This window comes from Lethenteron reissneri, chromosome 4 (assembly GCF_015708825.2).
Source record: "Lethenteron reissneri isolate LAM-NWPU_2019-01 chromosome 4, ASM1570882v1, whole genome shotgun sequence".
NCBI classification, from domain to species: domain Eukaryota; kingdom Metazoa; phylum Chordata; class Hyperoartia; order Petromyzontiformes; family Petromyzontidae; genus Lethenteron; species Lethenteron reissneri.
The window spans coordinates 5,048,680-5,071,848 of NC_083782.1; the positions used below are offsets into that span (position 1 = coordinate 5,048,680).

At 46.0% G+C, this 23,169-nt stretch overlaps 1 protein-coding gene across 2 annotated transcripts; it reads left to right on the forward strand.

Moving 5' to 3' along the window:
- The first annotated feature begins 3,046 nt into the window (after positions 1–3,046).
- LOC133349857 (nucleotide sugar transporter SLC35D2-like) lies at positions 3,047–21,891 on the forward strand. Of its 2 annotated transcripts, XM_061563665.1 has the most exons (12): positions 3,047–3,446; positions 5,848–5,881; positions 6,814–6,900; positions 8,745–8,812; positions 10,326–10,397; positions 11,501–11,569; positions 12,557–12,659; positions 14,095–14,187; positions 16,866–16,933; positions 17,898–17,976; positions 18,681–18,763; positions 19,340–21,891. In XM_061563665.1, exons 1-12 carry the CDS (start codon positions 3,331–3,333, stop codon positions 19,407–19,409), a joined length of 942 nt encoding a protein of 313 aa, XP_061419649.1. In that variant the 5' UTR covers positions 3,047–3,330; the 3' UTR covers positions 19,410–21,891. The 2 variants fall into 2 exon arrangements, with proteins under 2 accessions (XP_061419649.1, XP_061419657.1); XM_061563673.1 differs by lacking the exon at positions 5,848–5,881.
- Positions 21,892–23,169: the final 1,278 nt, after the last annotated feature.

Sequence of the window (23,169 nt, forward strand, 5' to 3'; positions counted from 1 at the left end):
CCATGTTCCCGGCCTCTAACTATTCCAAGTCACATCAAGAGTAAGACATTTTTTTAATTACATGTAAATACTCTTTTGATTCATTTAGCCTATTTTTGAGCTGCAGTTCAATGAGAAATGTTCCTTTTCAGGAGTTATATGTACTGTATTCTGACGCGCCCTACGATGCTGTGTGTGTATATCGCATTATAAAAGCAAATGTAGTTGTATTTATCTTTTGGACTTGTTGAAAGTAACACCACACTTTTCTTTTTTCCTGACGCAGCATCCTGATCCTTTCCCTCCCTGTTTTGAAGAAAGGACGATGATCAGAATATTGATTCATAAAGGTGGAATCCGATGAGCTGTAAAGCTCTTTCACAGATTTCCAGTTTACAGATCATCAACGGTCGCCCCACGTCAAATTTTACATTCAACATTTCATGGAAATAAAATTGAATTCCTTCAAGATGAACTGTAAACGTTGTCAAAGTCAGGGCGTGTCGACTCAAGCGAGAGTTGGTGTAGCACTCAACTCCTTTTGCAGCACCTGAGCCAGTGTTTGCATTCCACATTCCCATGGCCGGGGTCAGTACAGTATTGGTTTATACCATTGTCGCAGAGGGAGGACCTTGCTGAGAATGATAGCAAACCCCCATCCAAAGGTGAAACCTTAACGTCACCAAATTAACAGAGTGCTAATCAGGTGGGAGTAGTGTCATTTATTTTTTCACAAAACACTACTGCATTTTTAAATCCCTTATATTAAGTTCGCTTGCTTGCTTGCTTGCGCGTTTACGACCGTGCAAATCTTTCGGTCGTTTTTTAACCCACTTCCCGTGATCCAATCGAGCTGACATTTTGCACACAGACTCGTTGTGAGTGACAATTTATTTTCGTGAAAATTTTTTTCCAAAATGTTACACTTTTTAGGAAAAAATAAATTATATTGAATTACCAATTGCTTAATGGTGGCAGGCAATCATCTGACCCATAGGTGGCAGCCATCTCAAGCCAGAGGACGAGATGACTCTAGCCGCCACGCATATAAAGGATGTATAGTGCAAAACTTTGTTTTTACAGGTTAATTTTTTTATGTCTCCTATACTGTTATCCCTGCGACTCCAACTTGTGTAGTATCATACCTGTCAACCCCTTATCAGCGCCTACCTTATTACGGACTAATTCAGACCTTATTGGCCACCCCTTGCCCCTTATAAATATCAACGTTCATCCTTCAAAGTCCCATCATGAGGGAGAAACACAAACAGACAAAAAAAGGGTGGCCCTATTGAACCGGCTGTACACCATGTGGACCTGAAAACTCAATTTCCCTGTACAAGAATACAGGTTCACCGTATGGGTTGACACGGTATGTATTATCTTCATCGGTATCAGCAGCATGTAATGATATAGCCACTGCTGAATATATGTACATACATTAACCACGCTCATGATACAGGTTTTTTGGGTTAGATCGCATACATACATAAATGTATCGGTTTTCCCTTTTTTTCTGGCAACAAACCAGGTGTTTAGATGTTAAAACACCAAACTGAAACCTTTTTCAAGGAATCATGTCTGCAATAACCACGGATACTTGTGAAAATACCAACAAAAACATACTCTTGACAGTATGTGCATTGTTATTGAAACTGATTGGTCCACACCAGAGACAGCTTTCTTTAGAGCAGCGGTCGGGAACCTATGGCTCGCGAGCCATATATGGCTCTTCCAGTGACGGCATATGGCTCCCACACAATTTTGAGTTGAAAAAATAATAAAAAAAGAAAAAATAATAAATCAGTTTGGAACTGATTTTAATAATGCTGTGTCATTTTAAAGTAAACAGAAATTAGTTTTGAAGATAAATTTCACGGGTCACGCCTGCATGAAGCTCAACCTCACCACGTATGAACCAGACTACAAGGCCATCAGCAAAACCATGCAGCACCAGAAGTCGCATTAAAAGTAAGACATTTAATTTATTATACGTTAAAAATACTATATGGCTCTCAATGAAATATATTTATAAATATTTGGCTTTTATGGCTCTCCCAGTCAAAAAGGTTCCCGACCCCTGCTTTCGAGCCTCGTCTCAAACAGTGTTAGACCAGAGGACGCCAAAAGGCGAACAGCACAAAGACAATGCCACTATCAGGGCATTGATAGCTCGGGGTGAGCAGCTACATCATGGGACCTCCTTTGCCAGAACCAAAATATAAGAATAGGTTTTCCCCTATTTTTTTCTGGCAACAAAACAGCTGTGTTAAGATGTTAAAACACCAATCTGAAACCTTTTACAAGGAATCATGTCTGCAATAACCACGGATAATTGTGTCAGAGCACGTTTTTTGTTTGTATTTTCACCACAAGTGTCTGGTTAATGCAGACGTGATTCCTTGCAAAAGGTTTCAGTTTGGTGTTTTAACATCTTAACACAGCTGTTTTGTTGCCAGAAAAAAGGGGAAAATCTATTCTTACATTTTGACATTGGCAAAGGAGGTTCCATGATACATAAATGTATCGTTAAACATGCCAATTCGTTACTACTACAGCACACAATTGTGTTGGACAGCAAAGCCATAACATGTACAATCGTACTGTTTGGTTCTTTCGGTAAAGTCACGTAGGTATAAAATAAAATAAATCACGACGTTTCGATCGCAACACAAGCAGTCACGAAAGCTTCAAATCAAGATTGTACAATCGTGCAAAATAATTTAGCAACGTTGGACAGCTACACCAAGATTGCATGGAGAAAGTAAGTGCACACCAGAAGGGGAGTCGCGACAAGGGAATACTTTCACCAAAGCAGGTGAAGCAATTTCATTTCCTTGTACAAATTCACGTTACAAAGTTATCAAGACTTAATATTAAAGTTTAACACGCAGGGCTTCATATTTAACGTTGAGAGGTTTCAACTTGTCAAGAAACAATTCGTGAACGGAAAATCGAGCAACACAAATCGCCGAATCGATCGATGTACGAATCTTAACGCGAAAATCGATGAGATTCGCTTTGTAACAGGAATCGATAACCATCGAATCGATTCCCCGCCCCCGAAGTTTTTAAAGGGGCCACGTCTCGCACTACCAACAGCTTCGCGTTCTCCGCAAACAGCGTCGATCTTGTTTTTTGTCCGTGTACGCGACTTGACGCCCTTAGAAACCTACCCTTTCCGCATAATACCAAACATGCCCGCCTTCTCAAGACTCGGAGCGATGGCTTCGTAGCGAAATCAACGAAAGCAAATAAAAAAAACAACACCGGGACCGCGCGAGAGATCGCCTCAGCCGGAGGCCTAACTCAGGCTTCCCGCGGGGTTTCCTAGGCGAGGCTGCCGTCGACATGACGACTCCGAGCATCGAGCGGCACTGGGTGTCGCGGCTGCTCGCTGCCGTGTTCTACGGCCTCTGCTCGTTCCTCATCGTCATCGTGAACAAGCAAGTGCTCACGAGCTACGGGTAAAACTCGCCACGTTTCGATCGCTGCAATGAATGGGGTGGTGGTGGCGGCTGCTCCCAAGTGTTGAAACGGCGGTATTTACCGTCGAGCTCTGATTGGCTGAGAGCGCGTGACGCCACGATTGGCGCCAAATTCAAATTTAACATCGCAGCAGGTGCAGCAGCTGATACTGCTGCAGATGATAATGCTGGTGATGCTGCTGCTGCAGCTGCTAATGCTGGTGATGCTGCTGCAGATGCTGCTGCTGCAGAAGCTGCTGCTACAGATGCTGGTGCAGATGCTGCAGATGCTGCTGCTGCAGATGCTGCTGATGCTGCTGCTGATGCAGATGCTGCTGCAGATGCTGCAGCAGTTCTGCTGCAGATGCTTCTGCTGTTGCTGCAGATGCTGCTGCTGCAGATGCTGTTGCTGCAGATGCTGCTGCTGCTACAAATACTGCTGCAGATGCTGCTGCTACAGCTGCTGCTACAGCTGCTGATGCTACAGATGCTGCTGCAGACGCTGCTGCTGCTACAGCTGCTGCTACAGCTGCTGATGCTACAGATGCTGCTGCAGACGCTGCTGCTGCTACAGCTGCTGATGCTGCAGATGTTGATGCAGATGTTGATGCTGCTGCAGATGTTGATGCTGCTGCAGATGCTGCAGATGCTGTAGATGCTGCAGATGCTGCAGATGTTGATGCTGCTGATGTAGATGCTGCTGCTGCAACAAGCACACAGCTAACCCTTTCCCGTTTTCGAGACGTCTGCAAGTCGCAGGCGTGGGGTGCCTCCTGCACCGCTCTATCTCGGAACGCGCAATCAGTTCGGCGTTCATTTTATTTGGGGAGCCTTCAGCACTGTTGTGGGGGGTGCCATGGTGGTGGGCTGTCAACTACCTCGCCTGGTATACAGGAGATCGTGGGTTCGATCCGAAACTTGACGCCTGTATATTTGGAGTGTAGCGGTTAGCGCGGTGCGCTCACGGCCAACACAAGTGACGATTATCTGAACAGGTCCTGGGCCTCACCTAGGTCGACTCAGCCTCAAATGAGTACCTGGTGCGGTGTGTAAACATCGCCACTGGGGAGACAAAGGCGGTCGGGTGTGGTGCTGGCCACCCACCCCCTCGTGTACCGTTCCGGCCTTCATAGGTGCTCGCTAAGAGCACTTGCCCCTACAGTCTGTAAAGGCTATACGGGGGATCTTTGTCTTTGTGGATACATTGATTTTTCTCCGGGAACCCCGGTTTCTCCACCCACGTTTAGAGTATTTGGCTGATATAATTTTCCACATGATAAGCGACTTCGTTGAGATATCATTTGTGGCCAGGTCGCTTCTGAAAAAGAGCTATATAGCTCAGTGGGCCTTACCTGGTAAAATAAAAATTGCTTAGTTTTTAAATACATTGTACTCATCGCAGAGAACTGTAGCGACACGACCACACTCTACGATAGCTGGCGCCAAACTGTGTCACATCCCCTCCCAGCATGGCTTTGTGGGAGCCTTATTTTAGCTTTTAATCCCGATTCTTAATCTCAAGAGTCTGTGGGATGAATCGTAAGAAAAAACTGGGAAAGGGTGAACACAAATCGCAACACGTACGTCAGTAATCCAGTGTCCTTGAAAGGAATTTTTTTTAAGACGACGTTTCGGGCAGCAGTTCTCTTTATAGGTCAATAGGTTGACCTGACATTGAGTGGAGTATGAGTAAACAAAATTATATTAAAATTTTTGATTGAAAACTCATTTTTTAGAACTGCTTTTTATGTTTAGTTTGTTGTTCTTCACCCCACACCTCCAATTAGCAGGTTGTCTATGTACGGTGCAAAAGAAGTTCAACATACGCGCAAAACTGCACTTTACACCATGGGATTCGAACAGAATTTTTTTTTTTTCACAGAAGACGGAGGGTGTTGGGAGTAGAGTAGGGTGAGATTTTATTGTATTTAACGAGTGCTTTACATATTACTTTTACACAGGGCACCAGATACACAAGAGAAATAATGAAATTATTACATATCTGTCTCAGTGTTATACGTGAGGTGGATGTCGGCCCACGTAGCCACAGAGCCATGTGGCAGCCTCCTCCTCCAACACGTGCAGGGTAACCGGTCGGCCCAGCACACCCTGACGGGCTTCCCAGCCGGAGACGACGGTGCACCATTGGTCTCCTGCTCCCTGCCATCACACAGCGAGGCTGTCGCGCAGCCGTACGATGCCCCATCCATGTTCGGAAGGGGCACACAACACCCTGCCCTGGTCACACCGGGAGCCGTTCAACTGAACCCCACTGGTGGCCTTGGGAGGTCGAAGCCAGTAGGTTGAGTGAGATGCGTGAGCATTACTTAGGCTGCCTGCTTGTACTGTCGTCGCTGTGCGGTGTGGTCTGAGGTCACTGTTCTCTTTTTGTTGTTGTTAGGTTTCCCTCTTCGCTGTTCCTGGGCGTCGGGCAGGTGATTTACGCTCGCAAAAAACATCCCAGAGACTCTTGAGGTTCAGACATTCAATTTTTTTATTTTTCCAGGTAAGGCCCACTGAGCTATATGGCTCTTTTTTAGAAGCAACTTGGCCACAAATGATTGCTCTGCAAAGTGGCTTATCACGTGGAAATGTATAGCAGCCATACACTCGAAACGCACGTTTCTAAATGTGGAGGAAAAAACGGCAGGACCCGGAGAAAAATACACACAATCACAGGGAGAGACGTGCAAACCCCAAATATACAGCAGGCGTCAGCCTCGGGGTCAAACCCACGACCTCCTGTATACCACGTGAGATAGTTAATATGTCACCACCGTGTCGCCCGAATGGGACATCTCTTTTGAAAATGTTCACTTTCTCAACGGAGCCGTGCTGGAGCATGCCGAGCCGACCCGGCGTGGCTTGGGAAGCGCTGGCTTCTTTTCCCACCGCAGAACCGGAGCCGCACAGCTGATGTCGCGCGTTCAACGTGTTTAGCACGGGTTGGCAGCCTCCGGCTCCGGAGCCGAATGCGGTTTGTTTAAGGGCTACTTTGTGACAGTTATTTACTGAGGGCCGGCCGCTGTCTTGTATATTTATGTACGTTGCAGCTCTTAAAATGTGGATGATTTTTTTTTCCTTCGTTTGAACAAAAATGGCTCATTGTTATTTTGGTTGCCGAACTCTGGTTTAGCGTGCTGCTTAACGCGCGGTGCCGGTGAGATGACCTTCCAATTTCTCCTATGACACAGTTGGGTCTTTTTTGCTCTAATTTCTATTTTGATTCATTTCTTTAACTTTTTTTCAATGCTTTTGCCATTTTGGTTAACCCGGATCACTCGTGCGAGGGAGACTTCTACCCTGGTAACCCTTGAGATCTCGCTTCGGTTGAAATAAACTTGACACGCTGACCTCCGTTGTGCAGATGTTGGTGACGGTGGTGCTGCTGCACGTGGGACGGGCGTGTGGTCTCGTGTCCTTCCCATACTTCGACTTAAACCTCCCAAAAAAGGTGCCGCTCTTATTTTCCTCGTCACATTTCTGTATTTTCTTAAACTAAACCAAATTATTCATTGCAATTTCAGTCAGTCATTTTTTTTTTTCCGGGTAAGGCACATTGAGCCAAGAAGCTCTTTGAAAGGCAACTTTGCAACAGCGGTAAGCAACGTCAGATGGGAAGGGAGAGTTTGCAGGGGCTGCATGGAACAGTTGATACAACGGTAGCCAGCACGGTCCATGGGAGGTTGAGCTAGTCAGAATCAATCAGAATTGTTATTCATACTGGAGGAATCCGGTGAGCTATAAAGATCTTTTTCACAGATGGCCAGTTGGGGCGGGTCATAAAATTACAACAACAAACAATACAAAAACACGATATTCTTACAAAGTATAGGAATGGTACACAAATCGCAATTTTTTTTACGTGAAAGTAAACTATTTTTAATGTAACCAGGTAAGGCCTACTGAACTACAGTATAAGCTTCTTTTTTTCAGAAGTGACCTGGCTACAAATGATTGTGGCTTATCACGTGGAAAGTTATCCCAGCCAAATAATCTAAATAGTCTGTGAGTGTGACACCGAAGCGAGTTTGTACTATGGTGTGCGAGTCTGTGAATGTTTTATTGACCGAGTGTGTGGTTTACACTGATATCTCTTTTACCAGTGGCAAAATATGATAGTAGGTTTTTACCCTTTTAAACTGGTACAAAACTGACACCTTTATTCAAGGCATCATGTTTACAATAACCACAACACAAGTAGTCAAAAAAGCTAACAAAAAGAAGCAACTCTGATCATGATAATAATATGCACTGTCCTTGAAGTTGATTGGTCCACACCCGAGACGGCTTTCTTTAGAGCCTAGTCCCCATTGGTGTTGGACCAGATGACACCAGAAGGCGTACAACTCAAACACTGCACTATCAGAGTATTTATTATTATCATGATCAGAGTTGCTTATTTTTGTTTGCTTTTTTGACTACTTGTGTTGTGGTTATTGCAAACATGATGCCTTGAATAAAGGTGTCAGTTTTGTACCAGTTTAAAAGGGTAAAAACCTACTATTATAGAGTGTGTGGTTGTTCCACGGAGGGTCATGGTGGCGAGATATTAGCGACCTCGCCTGGTATAGCGGAGGTCGTGGGTTCGATCCCGACCCTGACGCCTGCTGCTGTATATTTGGTGTTTGCATGTTCTCCCCCTGGTGGTCCTATGGATTTTTCCCCGGGTTTTCCGGTATTGCCCTCCACATTTAGAATAATACTTTTAAAAGTATTTGGCCGCTAGAAATTTCCACGTGATTATAAGCCACTTTGGTGAGATATCATTTGTGGCCAGGTCGCTTATGAAAAAGAGCTACATAGCTCAGTGGGCCTTACCTAGTAAATACAAAATAAAGATATAATAAATAGGGTCGACATTTACACTATGAGAACTCCTTTACCAGTGGCAAAATATAGTAGTAGGTTTTTACCCTTTAAACTGGTACAAAACTGACACCTTTATACAAGGCATCATGTTTGCAATAACCACAACACAAGTAGTCAAAATGCAAACAAAAAGAAACAACTCTGATGATGATAGTGATATGCACTGTCATTATCATCATCAGAGTTGTTTCTTTTTGTTTGCATTTTGACTACTTGTGTTGTGGTTATTGCAAACATGATGCCTTGTATAAAGGTGTCAGTTTTGTACCAGTTTAAAGGGTAAAAACCTACTACTACTAAATAGGGTCGAGTCAGACGGGTTTTTTTGAGCAAGCGTGCAGTTGTTACATGGAGAGTCGAGTCAGACTGCATGTGGTTTTTTCCACGATTGCTCACCGTGCCGCGACCCCCACCCCTGCGTTCCAGATCTTCCCTTTGCCACTCATCTACCTGGGGAACCACATCACCGGCCTCATCAGCACCAAGAGACTCAGGTGCGTCACGTCGCACTCCACCCACACACTGACCAACGCGATCCTCGCTCGGGCTGGCTACCCCGCACTGTCCAAACGAGGTGGGGCTGGCTCGCCGGCACGGACCAAACACGGGGCTGGCACGGTGGGCGTGACACGTGTTGTATGTATGTATGTACGTTGTGTGTATGTATGTTGAACTTCTTTCGCACCGTACGTAGCCAACCGTGCTAATCGGAGGTTCGGGGCAAGGACGACAAACTAAAACGCAAAAAGCAATTCAATCTAGGGAGGTTGAGAGTGGGGGAGGGCAGGATTCCGCTGTTGGAGTGGCAAGTGGGGACCCGCAGTGCAAGCCAGACCTCCTGTGTTCGATTCCCAGCTGCAGCGAACATCGATTTGAATCGGCCTTTAAATTATTACTTGCTGCGGTGTGTCAACATCAGCACTGCGGATACAAAGGTGGATCAGAATCTTTATTTCGAATGCAAGAGGAATCCCGATGAGCTATGAAGCATCTTTCTCACAGATGTCCATAATGGGCAGGTCAGCAAGTTACAACAACAAACAATACACCAAGATAACACCACACAGCAATTCCTCAATAAAATGATACATTAACATTGAACTATCGATCGAAGTTACAAAGCACATTTGCAAATGTGACTGCTGTATCCAGCACTAATCTTCTTCAGGATATTTTTTGAAGGAAGATTTACGATGTTAAGTGGGGCAACAGGTGCCATTCTGGCCACACTACGTTTGGGGGATGGGGTAAAGTATTTTGCCACTTTTCGTAAGACGTCTGACCGGCATCGAAAAAGTAAGCCAAAGGCCCTCTATAGCCTGAACTGTCTAGAGCTCCCTCTAGTTCAGGGGTGGGGAACCTTTTTTCTGCCAAGGGCCATTTGGATATTTATAACATCATTCGCTGGCCATATAAAATAATCAACTTAAAAATTAGCCCGTTATATTTGGTCGAACATTTAATTATCTCACCCCTAATGCGATGGCTGGAACTGCTTCTCTTTGGTGAGGCGTGTGATGTTCGCTGGTATTGATGATGTTGTTGCTACTCGCAACTGCTTTTCCAGGTTTTCTCCTAGATTTATTGAATTTCGAGTCCCGACCGCGGTTGCCTTGGCAGGGCCAGATGAAATGATTTCGCGGGCCTTATACGGCCCGCGGGCCGGACGTTCTCCACCCCTGCTCTAGTTGAGGTCATTGAGCCAGCAGTGCTGTGAGCAAGTAGCAGTCAGGACAGTAGGAAGTGGTAGTGCAGCATTTAGCACGCTGCACTATGAACCCGGCGACCTGAGTTTGATTCCCGCTCAAGGTCAACACCAGTGACGTTTATCTGAACCGATCCTGGGCCTCGCCGAGGTCGACTCGGGCTTAAATGAGTACCGGGTGCAGTGTGTAAACGTCGCCACTCGGGAGACAAAGGCACCCCCCCCCCTCGTGTGTCAGGCCGGCCTTCTTCATAGGTGCAGCTTGCTAACGCGTGGGATATTTGTCGTGTGTGCCTGCACAGCCTCCCAATGTTCACGGTGCTGCGGAAATTCTCCATCCTCTTCACCATGGTGGGCGAGATGTTCATCCTCGGGTGAGTGTTTGTCGCACGTGAATCAAACTTGAAGTTTGTAATTCTCAGGGCTGCGTCGTGAATGTACCACTTGGGGCACCGCGGTGGCGAGATGTTAACTACCTCGCTTGGTATGCAGGAGGTTGTGGGTTCGATCCCAACCCTGATGCCTGTATATTCGGAGTTTGCATGTCTCTCTCCCCGTGGTCGCGTGGATTTTTCTCCACTTCCTTCAGTTTTTCCCTCCACATTTATAAACATGCGTATTAGAGTAGATGGCTGCTTTGAATTTCCACGTAATAAGCCACTTTGTTGAGCTGCCATTTGTGGCCAGGTTGCTTCTGTAAAAGAGATATACAGCTCAGTGGGCCTTACCTGGTAAAAATAATTATAATAAATAGAAAAAAATCAGACCGAACGAGTCTGTAACAGGCTCGCATTTTAGTCAATATAAAAAGGGGGGGACAGCTCTTTCACTTGCAACGTCATCGCATTTTGTTAAATCGCAAGGTAACGTCATCGTTAATTAAGTAACCTCCGGTGAAAAACACACGCTGGGAATATAATCTGTGTGTGCGAATTTTTTCCTTGCTGTTAACTATTTCCTGTTCCGAGACGTCTGCAAGTTGCAGGGTGGGTGTCCCATGCGCCGTTGGATCTCGGAACGTGCAAGTGGTTGGGCGTTAATTTTATTCAGAGAAGAGTAGTGCCGCTGTTTTTCAAAACATTGTACCCACCGCAGAGAACTGTAGCAACACGACCGCACTCTATGATAGCTGGCACCAAACTGTGCCACACGCCCTCCCGCCTTGTGGTGAGTCTCCGGCTCCGTTTTGATGACATACATGTACGTCAACAAAAGCCGAAACCGTCCATGTACGTCATCTGAACAGTATCGGAAGAAAAACTGATGACGTACACGTGCGCTATCGGAACGGGAAAGGGTTTCATATATTTTCTTGCGAGCCCCTCCAGAGTTTTGGGCCCTGGGCAAATGTCCATTTTTGATCCACCCCCCCCACCCTAACTCCGATGCTGTGCGGGAGGACTGGACTCGTGACTCGTGCCCGTGCTCCCCTGCCTTCTCATTGTCGCGTCTCTTTCCCTCTTGTTTGATTTCGCAGAAAAACAACGTCATGCCCTATCCAGTTGACCGTGGCCATGATGATGGGCGGGGCCATCTTCGCCGCCAGGTGGGGATGAACTATTGACCCCACAAACGATGTGTGCCAGCTGTGATGGGAACACAAAGACTACGGTGTTTTTTTATTCATAGCCTGTGGGCAAGCAGGGGGGTGCAGTGTCAATATATGTGCCTCACAGTAAGAATGGCCTGGGTTCGATTCCTGACTCGGGCACCTTTCTGCACGCTATTTGTATGTGTTCTCCCGCTCCAGGTTCCCTGGTTTCCTCTCATAGTTTAATAAATTGCTGTGCAAGCGGTATTGGCCAAAATATCCCATTGCTGGAAAATTTCCTGAAAATTACTTCATTTAGGATTGCACGCACAAGCAACATTTTCCCCGACTGAAAACTTGGCATGACTGTTCTAAAAAAGCCTTTGCCGAGTTTTGAGACTCGGCGAGACTTTCCTGTGTAATCAAGCGTAACAATAAATTAAATAATAGCTCAGCCCATCCTATGGATGGGGTGACATGACACTCGCATAACAATAATAATAACTCTTTGACACATGATCCTCATCGGACGCTTCCCACCTAACCCTCACGACTCACCAGTTGTTAGGAAGCAAGGGATTGTAATGCAATACATGTGTATAATCTTGATACCGGCATCAATTTGGTGTCAATATCGGCGTCTGTGGAGAGGCTCGTGAAGGATGCTACTGGGCAGTTGGAGGCAGTTGCCTTCCAACAACATTGGGAGGGAGGAGGAGCGACGCTCGCCACAACAACTAGCGGAGCACCGAGCGGCTAAAACGCAGCGAGGTGGCACAGTGGGGAGCACAGGTGGTGCATCTGCCAGTGATCTCTAGCCATTCGACCCACGTCACCACCTGGGTCTGTCCCATGACCTTCTTCCAACGAACCTTCCGCACTCCACGTGACCTCAATGTGCACCAAGGCTGGCACAAGCACCGTGTTGACGTCACCGCAGCTTAGTGCCGAATGACGGCTGTTTTCTTTGTGTGTGTGTGTGTGTGTGTCGGTCCTCTGCAGCTCTGACCTGGCGTTTGACCCCGTGGGCTACACCTTCATCCTGGCCAACGACCTTTTCACCGCCGCAAACGGCGTCTACACCAAACAGAAACTCGACTCCCAGGTCCCGGACACGAACGCTCGCCTTCTTTCGCCGTCTCTCACCGCTCTCGCACCACCTCTCACGTCTTCTCACCCATTCTCACCTTTCTCTCGCTCACCCCTCCTCTCACTGCCCGTCATGTTTCTGACCTCCCGTCACCTTCCTACACCCCCTCGTACCCACCTATGACGGTGTTCTGCACTAATTGTCAGAGGGGAGTTGGGGGCGGCACACTTTCACCGATAAGACACCATCAGTGTGAAGGCCGCCACACATTTGAAACCATTGGGGTTTGACAGCAGCACGATGACGATGGGGGATGTTTGCACATTTGTGTATTGTCGGGGGCCGTACTAAAGGCCACCAGGGGCCCTACTAAAGGCCACCAGCAGCCACAATGGCCCGCGGGCCTTGCAATGAAGAACACTGCGTGATCACATCACCTTCCTTTCTCTCACCTCTCATCCTCTCGCTACCCCACACCGCCGTGTACCGCCTGTCATCTCGCCTCCCATCAAACACCCCCCTCCCCCTCCTCTCATGGCTCAATCCCAGCTCTACCCCCACCCAACCCGACTGGCGAGTCGAGCGGTCTGGCATGGCGCCACCAAACCGCAAGTGTTTATATTTCCTCCACGGTGGCTAGGAGATGTTAACCACCTCGCCTAATATACAGGAGGTCATGGGTTCGATCCCGACCCTGACGCCTGCATATTTGGAGTTTGCATGTGCTCCCTGTGGTTGCGTGGATTTTTCTCCGGGTCCTCTGGATTTTCCCTCCACATTTAGAAAAATAAGTTTAGAGTATTTGGCTGCGATAAATGTCCACGTGATAAGCCACTTCATTGGGTCTCTCATTTGTGGCCAGGTCGCTTCTAAAAAAGAGCTATACAGCTCAGTGGGCCTTACCTGGTAAATTGAAAAATAGTTTATTAGTTTAGTTTACTTCTCTGTGTTATGTTTAGACAAAGGTAAAGATGCAGCCCGGCGATTGCCTGCTCATGCCGACACCATCACTGTTGGTATTTTTGGCCTAGTCTTCCGTATGTATGTTGAAGTTATTTCACACCATACGTTGCCAACCATGCTATGTACGTATGTTGAACTTCTTTTACACCGTACGTGGCCAATCGTGCGAATTGGAGGTGTCGGGGAGGGACAACAAACTAAACACAAAAAGCAGTTCTCAAGAAATATGTTTTCAATATAAATTTAAAACTACATAGCTCCCAGTAGCGTTATAATATTGGAAGTAAGAGCATTGCAGACGTCTGCAGAAGTGCATCTGAAAGTGTGCGATGTGGTGACCGTCTTTGTTCGGTGGCCAGCCAAAAGCCGCTGCTACTGCTGCGAGGGACGACCACCGGAGTTCGCGTGACGATGGTTTACGCCGACCAGACTTTGCCCCTACCACGTGCGACATGCCGATCGACTTTCCTCGTCGTTGCGTGTTTAGGAGCTGGGGAAATACGGCCTACTCTACTACAACGCCGTGTTCATGATCGTGCCTGCCGCTCTGGCGTGCGCGTACACAGGCGATCTGCAACTGGTGAGGCACCTTCATTATTTTTTATATTTTTACCTAAGTTTCTCCTGGTTTTGATCTCGGCACCCTTCGTGTTACGGTAACGGGCCTGCAGAAGCAGATGTCACAGAACTACCTCTTGAGATCCCTTAAAATGAACTCTGGTCCACACATTAGAGGGCAGCATTTTCCCACATCCCCTCCCACAGAGTAATGTTTATTGCGTGGCAGTCAAACCAATATGTAGGCAGTCTCCCGGGTTACGGAAGACCCGAATTACAAAAATCCGAATTTGCGGAAAAAATTACATTTTCATGTAAAAAAATTAAATACTGTGAGCGCAAATAGTGCAGCGCGGTGAGGTTTCGGATGAATACAGCGGAGCGAGGCGTAATGCGGGGGCACACATTCCCCATGGCAGTGGTGCACTGTATGGCACTCACGCCGTTACATTGTTACCATGAGTATACTGTACCCCCGGCCACATAGTCTCGTAACTTTCAGTGTAACATTACCCATAATTGCATTGCAATAATGACTGGAAAGCGACCAGGTGCTTGCAACAGTGCAGAACGATGCTCGTAAGCGTAAAGCGATTGCTTTAGAGCAGAGCTGGGGAACCATTTTTCTGCCAAGAGCCATTTGCATATTTATAACATCATTCGCGGGCCATACAAAATCATCAACTTAAAAATTAGCCTGTTATTGAATTTCGAGTCCCGCCTGCGGTTGCCTTGGCAGGGCCAAACCAAATGATTTTGCGGGCTTTATACGGCCCGCGGGCCAGACATTCCCCACCTCTGCTTTAGAGCATAGACGCCACCTTCACCACAAAAACTCCGCCTTCCTGAGCTTCATGAGGATTAAGGTAGATGGAATTTTTTGTAGCGTTATGTAATTGTTCTATATGCTTCGTGGTATTCATGAACAATTGGACACAGTGCAGTACATGTTCCATTCGTCTAATTGTGGGTAGTTGTTAGGGCAAGATATTGATGAAATGAAAGAATCGTAGGAAATGCAGGGCGTTATGTACAGCGAATCGATAAGGTAGCGATAGAAAACGGACGGCAGCGTGATACGGTTGCTGAGAGAAAACGGTAGGGGAGGCTACAACTATTCCCGGATAATGGATTTTATCTTGATGTCGGGGGGGAAAATTGTTCAGAGTCCGACGTACGGAAAATTGGGATTACGGATATTTCTCGGGAACCTAACCCTTCTGTAATCCGGGGGACTGCCTGTACTTAAATTTCAAGACTGGAACTATTAGTTTAATTTGTTATAATCATAATAAAGTTTTTGAGTTAGATCGCGTTATTTCTAAATGTGTCGTAACCCTCCACCACCCGACACGGCCAATCAGTAAAAAAAAAGTGTCACATTGACAAAAGACAAATAGGTCACTACTTTAGCCCACCGGTGTGTTGAAGAGTGAATCCACAACATTTACATTTTTTGAGTAGTACGACGTTTCTCTGGTAATTACATCCAGCATCATCGGGCAATTCGCCAGAATGGTGAAGCCCTCCACTTGCTCCCGTTCTTAAATAGAGCAGCAGCAGGGTGACGTCATCATTTAACTCATCAGGTGCTGTGATTTGATTGTTATAATCAAGTGATGTCATAATTTCAGCACCATGGACTTAACCCTGCCTACATCTCCCCGTGGATCATTGATTATATCCGGCAGCTTCAAGGGGGAAGGCGGCGCCGGATTTCCAAAAACCCCGGATAATCGCATAATTCATCTTCTTGGTTCTTTCGGTAAAGTCACGTAGAAGGGAAGTAATAAAATAATAAAAATAAAACATAATAAAATAATTCTCACGACGTTTCGGCCACAACGCAAGCAGCCGTCCTCAGGTGAAACCAGGTCTGTCGAGGCGACAGCGTCTGTCGCCTCGACAGACGCTTCTTGCGTTGTGGCCGAAACGTCGTGAGAATTATTTTATTATGTTTTATTTTTATTATTTTATTACTTCCCTTCTACGTGACTTTACCGAAAGAACCAAGAAGATGAATCCCTGCAGTCACGAAAGCTTTAAATCGAAATTTAATCGCATAATTATTTAAAATTGCTTCTTTTTGCACATTCTCGCGTAACATTATGTTTTTAGGTGTTGTGTATATGTTTTGTGTATTTTAAATTTTATTACTATATGAAAGTGGCTTAAATATACAAATCAACAATAATATATATCCTCCTGTGAAAAGTTACCGTGCAGTATTTACTGTACCATACTTACCAATTCCAATCTCGAAGACTCTGCATGGGGGTGATGTTCGTGGTACAACTCCGCTCTTGTTTCAATAGCTAATATCCGACGATCGCCAGACTGATGCGAACACCGAATTGCACAACGCAAAATTTTCTCCGGATCACCTCGCCGTGTATATTTTCTGTTTTATTACTGTAGTTATTAGTCGTAGAAAAATGTATATGCTTGCAGTATTTTCATTGTTTATGTTGTATTTACCCTATATTGTACTGTGTATAAAATTTGACACGCCGCACTGGTTACAGCCTTTGGAGCGGTTTAGCCGGATCAGCCTGGGACTGCCGGATAATGTTGTAAGCCGGATAATCGATAATCAACTGTATTTGGTATTCTATAAAACGGCGTTGTATTTGTATTGTACCTCTCCCCCGTGTTCCCCCCCCCCCACACCATCTTTCTGCCGCCCCCCTCTGTCCGTAGGCGCTGGCCTTTGAGGGCTGGAGCAACCCCTGGTTCGTCGTACACTTCACCTTCGCCTGCCTCATGGGGTGAGTCGCGACGATGTTATCTCGCTGGGTCCCTGCCGCATGAACGGAGAGTAATCGTTCAGTCTCGCACGTTGTGCTAACGCGTTATATTTTCAGGGGCCCAAATAGGGGGGGACGAAAAATAATCAATTGGAGTTTATTTTTATTCATTGTTATACTTGTAGGCATTATTTTCCTACAATATCAGCTGCATTTACACGAAATATCATCTTGCTAGCTCTTCTAGTCATGCACGTTGATCCGTTAACAATCACGGTAATCACACTGTGCTACAAGACCTGGCGACCTGAGTTTACGTGCCAGACGTGCCCATAATCAGTGGGGAATTTCTCGACTAGTCCTGGGCTTCCCCTACGTTGATTCACCATCGAATGTTGTGGTGCATCAACATCAACACCTCAGATTCTCTTCTATGAGCACGGTTGGCTACGTAAGGTGCGAGAGAAGTTCAACAAACAAACACATCAACACTGGGGAGACAAAGGTGGCGGGGCGCTGTATTTGGCTACAACCCCTACCTCTTGTGCGCCGTGGCCATTTTGAAAGGTGCTACTCGCTAACAGCACTTTCCCCAGCAGTCTGGTAAAGGCTACACGGGGGGTCTTTGTCTTGTGTGTATGTGTGTGCTTGAGAGCACCTATGAAGGCCGATACGGCGTACAAGAGGGTGGGTGGCCAGCACCACACCCGACCGCCTTTGTCTCCCTAGTGGCAGTGTTTACACAATCCACCAGGTACGCATTTGCGGCTGAGTCGACCTAGGGGAGGCTCAGGACTAGTTTAGATAATCGTCACTGGTGTTGGCCGTAAGCGGGAATCGAACTGGGGTCGTCGGGTTTGCAGCGCAGCGCGCTAACCGCTGCACTTCCGCTCACAGGTGCTCGCTAACAGCACTTGCCCCAGGAATCTGGTGAAGGCTACATGTGGGATCTTTGTCTTTTGTGTTTGTGTGTGTATGAGCGCAGGTTCATCTTGCTCTTCTCCATCATCCTTTGCACACAGTACAACTCTGCCCTCACCACCACCATCGTCGGCTGCCTGAAGGTTTCTTGAATTTTTATCAATGCATTTATTAATATCTACTGTACCTACAACAGCCCGTCGTTAACAGGGGAATGGTCGGTAAGCGAACACATTGGGCTCTATGGAGGCCCGTTGTTAAGCGATTAGTCGTTAACAGGGGTGGTCGTTGAGAGGGGTTCTACTCTACACTACTATACACTACAATACTATACATTACTCTCTACACTACACTACTATACACTACACTATATACTATTCATTGGGCTTTATGGAGGCCCGTCGTTAAGCGATTAGTCGTTAACAAGGCTGGTTGTTGAGAGGGGTTCTACTGTATTTTTGAGGGGTTTTTTAAATCCTTTATATTAAGTTCACTTGCTTGCTTGTTTGCGCGCTTACGACCGTGCAAATCTTTCGGTCGTTTTTTAACCCACTTCCCGTGATCCAATCGAGCTGACATTTTGCACACAGACTCGTTGTGCGGGACAATTTATTTTCGTGAAATTTTTTTTCCATAACTTACACTTTGTAGGGAAAAAAAATTATATTTAATTACCAACTTCTTAATGGTGGCAGGCAATCATCTGACCCATAGGTGGCAGCCATCTCAAGCCAGAGGACGAGAGGACTCTAGCCGCCACGCATATAAAGGATTTTTAGTGAAAAAACTTTGTTTTTACGGGTTAATTTTTTTATGACTCTGTTCCCTTCTGCGTGTGCCACTGCAGAATGTGTCGGTGGCCTATATCGGCATGCTGGTGGGAGGTGACTACATCTTCTCATGGCCCAACTTCGTGGGCCTAAACATTTGGTAGGTGCTTGGGCAATGCAACATGTAAGTGCTTGCTAACAGCACTTGTCCCCCCCCAACGGCCTAATGAAGGCTTATGCAGGGATGTTTTGTCTTTAAAAGCACTTTCCAATTAAGGTTGTAAACAATACGTCTGTGTGTCAATCCGTCTCTAATGGGAGAGGGGGTGGTGGAGAGAGGCACGATAATTATTGTAAAGACATCCCGATATGAGCAAAACTTGAGTATGAAGTTGTGTTGCTTTTATGGATTCGCCCCATAGGAAATCGACCAAAATAGTTTTCTAATGCCTAAAGGGAAAAAAAGCGAAACAGTGCTAAAAGCACCTGCCAGGGTATCCTGGCCCAGCCAGCCAAGATGCACTGACCTTGACAGGGCCGCTATACGAGCCCCGTTTTCCTATCTCGGCCTACGGATGTACCTCTCCCTACAATACGAGTCCTCCCTTAATTATCTTGAAAAAAAACATTTCCAACGACAGCCACGTATTGGAAAGCAATACATAATGCCTGCGTGCGTACGCATGATTTTTGTTCTCGATTTTATTTATGCAACGCTACTCTTTCTTTTTGGTAGCATCAGCGGAGGCGTCCTTTACTCCTTCCTCACGTTCCGGGAGTCGTCGGCTGAGAAGCAAGGAGGCTGATCCGGCCAGCGCCAGGGCCCGTGCACGCGTCTCCCCCAACGCCCGCTCGCTAGCGCCAGGGTCTGTACGCGCATGGGCAATGCGCGTGATGCTGCGGTCATGTGTGAACGTGTCCTCGCTCACACGTGCGCATGTCCACACTCACCTGCTGAGGGGGAGTGGCTGTCCTGCAAACATTGTGATAACCCACCAAAGATCACGGTCCAGAAAGTTTATCAAGCTTTTGTCGAGAGCAGGGTGAGCGAGTTAATTAAGTTTGTTGCGCGGAGATAATACAATCGAACGCCATCAAAGGTGGATTGTAAAGTGTTCCAGCGAAGCCAGAATATGTTAGCTTGCACAAATGATATATATATCAATATATATTATGTGGGTTATCAGGATTTTCAGGACACCTCTCCATCAATTCGCACAACTGTTTACAGCGGCCGGACGTACGATCAGTACAATCGTCGTTACTTGAAATCAACTTATGAAGTAACTGGCCGAAATCTAGATTTTTTTAAGTACGTCCGTTTTTGTATTTTCAAGAGCGCAGGGATTTCAAACTGCTTATCTTTTCATGTAAAGCGGAAGGTTTTTGCACAGCCAGCATAACGAATTGCTTCACCTTGCAGTGGATAATGCCTTGGCTCTATACCACAGGACCTTTCAGCCATGACTACAAACTCGCACTGACCAGCGTGGTGAAGTATGGGTAAAACAATCCCCATGAACTCGCGCGTCATGAAAAGCCTTTATCAAACGGTGCATTGGATTAAAAAAAGGTGACATGTTAGATTTTTTAGAGAGTATATTTGGGTCACATTGCAATACTTTACCTTTTTGGGTGTCTTTTACCTGGAATATAACTTAATTTTTAATTATGTATCTATCAATGGATTCACTGGTGTCTTTATTTGAAAACCCTCGATAGCACATGGAGATTAATGGCACCTGTTGTCAAGGAATCTACAGTTACAAGGGGATTCTTTTTACTATTTTAAACAAGAAAACGTGCAATTTTTACAATGTATGTAAAACAGGAAACTTGCTGTTGGGATAAAGGAATCTGACACGACGACATTTCTAGGTTAACTGGGTGTGTGGGTTTTTACACAAGATTGTTTTATTGGTTATATTTACAATATAGGGTGTGAAGAATCAGGTTTTTATATTTTCTGTAATGCAGAATTGGACGGTGTGCGTGTGCATGTGTATAACAATGGCCGTGGTGGTACTTTTTTTTATTCACAAGCATTTCTTTTTCATTATAAAAAATTGCTAAATATCCCAATTTTAAAACATTACAAATTGCACACTTCAACTACACTTCCCAACGTGGTTGCTTTGTCATTGTCACTGGACAATGCTGTGGCAGCCGTCCCCCGTGCCGTATTCTGTAGCCAGGAATCCCCCCATAAAGCCTTGCCCAGCATAACGCGGCTAATGATGATGATAAGGAATCACCAATTCCTGTCCCATCACCCCCCTTCCAGTGGCACACATGATGGGAACGGAGGAGAGACTTTTTAAAAATGAATTTCCTCCCAACTATTTTCGTGGTATCCGAGTGGTCGATTGACCTCACCGGATGATCGGTAAGGGTCTCGTCGATTCACGTAATTAATTTGGAGAGCCCAGCGCTGTTTGCGAGCGCTAAGTAAAAAAGGAATGAAGGTAGCCATTTGTATTCGAAGCTATTGCCTTAAGTAGACCCCATGTAGATAGCCGGGAGAGGCGTGCGTGGTATAATCAAGCAACACAAAGTGTGCTCACTTTTGCACTTACATGCAGTCACTGTTCAACTGTCGTGCCTTTTTGAAGTGATGGGGAAAGTGGGTGTGTGGGGAAGCAATGCTAATCATTTGTGGATTTTATAGATAGAAATTACCAATGAACTTGGTTTTTACTTAATTTTGGTCGGCGGTGACAATGAGCGTGGCTATGACTGTGAACTACTAAACCAAAAGTCCTAATCGCGACTGACTCTGACGAGGTACAACGAACTTTCTGTGCCATAATCGAAGACGCAGATTTGGGTAATAAAGTAACGCGATGAGCGACTGCAGTGCAATGACAAACAACTTTGAATGGTAATTTGTAGTTGCCAATATATGTACTGAACATAACATGTTTTATGAGTTCACAAATTGGCCGTACTGATAATATTTTTAGTGATGGAGTAGGGAAATAGTTCACCACTCGCCAACATTCAATAACTTGGAGTGGACTCAATATTTGACCAATTTAGTCCTTCAGACGTCGAAGATGACTTTTAAATGCACAGTAAAACTTGACTTAAAATTCCAAAAGTTATAAGATGGGCTTGAGACTGTGACAAAAATAAACAATGCTAACTTAATTTACACTTAGGTGTGAGGGTTTGTGTGTCACATGATATAAAACATGCGTAAAAAGACAACTGTCAACGTTACGGATTACTTTATGAGGTGTATGTGTAGTGATGTTGCTACACTTTAAATAAATGTGTTGAAGGGAATGCTTTTGGATCTGATTGAACGTGACCGTCCATCCCTCCCTCCCTCCCCCAAGCCAACCAGCCAGCCAGCAAAACTTTTTTCTCTCCCCCGAATACACGGCTGGGGTGAAGGGTGGGTGGGGGATGCGTGAAGTTCACGCTTACGAACCCAGCTTCACACACAGCCAGACGGGCACGAAGCCAGCCAGAGACAAAGACGTTTTATTTATCATCTAGTCGGAAGTTGTTTGCAAAAAGGCAGCAACAAACAGCACGAACAAAGATTCTAAACGATGCAGAGTGAAACACGTTGCTTTAATGGAGCAACGCTATAAGAATGCGTGGTGGGGTGCGAACAGAGACGGATGATGGTGAGGGAATTACAAAGTTGAACATCACAGATTCCAAGAACACAGGAGGAGATGTTACTATCCTTTGTGCAAGCACTTCCAAGAGTTCATGAACAGTGAGCCTGGTGAAATTTGGGGAGCGCATCGTCAGTAGTGAACCTTTGGTTCCTAGGGTGTTTCGGCCTTTCACACTATACACCCTCCCCAAAGGCGGCCAGCGACAGGGTGATCAAACCTACGCTTGCGTCCCATTCCCAATTAGTCATAGGAGTTGCCTTGTTGTTGATAGCCAACATCGCCTCTTCACACAACCATTCTCGTTCGTGCTCCCTCAACAGAGGAATGGCAAATACCACACAAACGCTCTCTCTCCTGAAAGCCCTCTCTTGACTAGCAGACCTCGACATTGGCATTTCTCGCCTGAACATATTTGCATACGCGAGAATGGAATTACAAAGTGGGGCAGTGTGAGGGTAGAATTTGAGAAGAGTTTTGTGATCTGTAGTGTGGTGAGTGTGTGCGTGAATTAGTGAGTTTTTGTGACCTGCGGTGTGGTGAGTGAATGAGTGTGCGTGAATGAGTGAGTGGGTGAGTGAGTTTTAGTGACTTGCAGTGTAGTGAGTGGGTGAGTTTTTTGTGACCTGCAGTGTGGTGAGTGGGTAAGTGTATGGGTGAATGAGCGAGTGGGTGAGTGAGTTTTTTGTGACCTGCAGTGTGGTCAGTGGGTGAGTGTGTGGGTGAATGAGCGAGTGGGTGACTTGTTGTGACCTGCAATGTGGTTAGTGGATGAGTGTGTGCGTGAATGAGCAAGTGGGTGAGTGAGTTTTTTGTGACCTGCAGTGTGGTGGGTGGGTGAGTGTGTGCGTGAATGAGCGAGTGGGTGAGTGAGTTTTTTTTGTGTCCTGCAATGTGGTTAGTGGGTGAGTGTGTTCCGTGAATGAGTGACCCA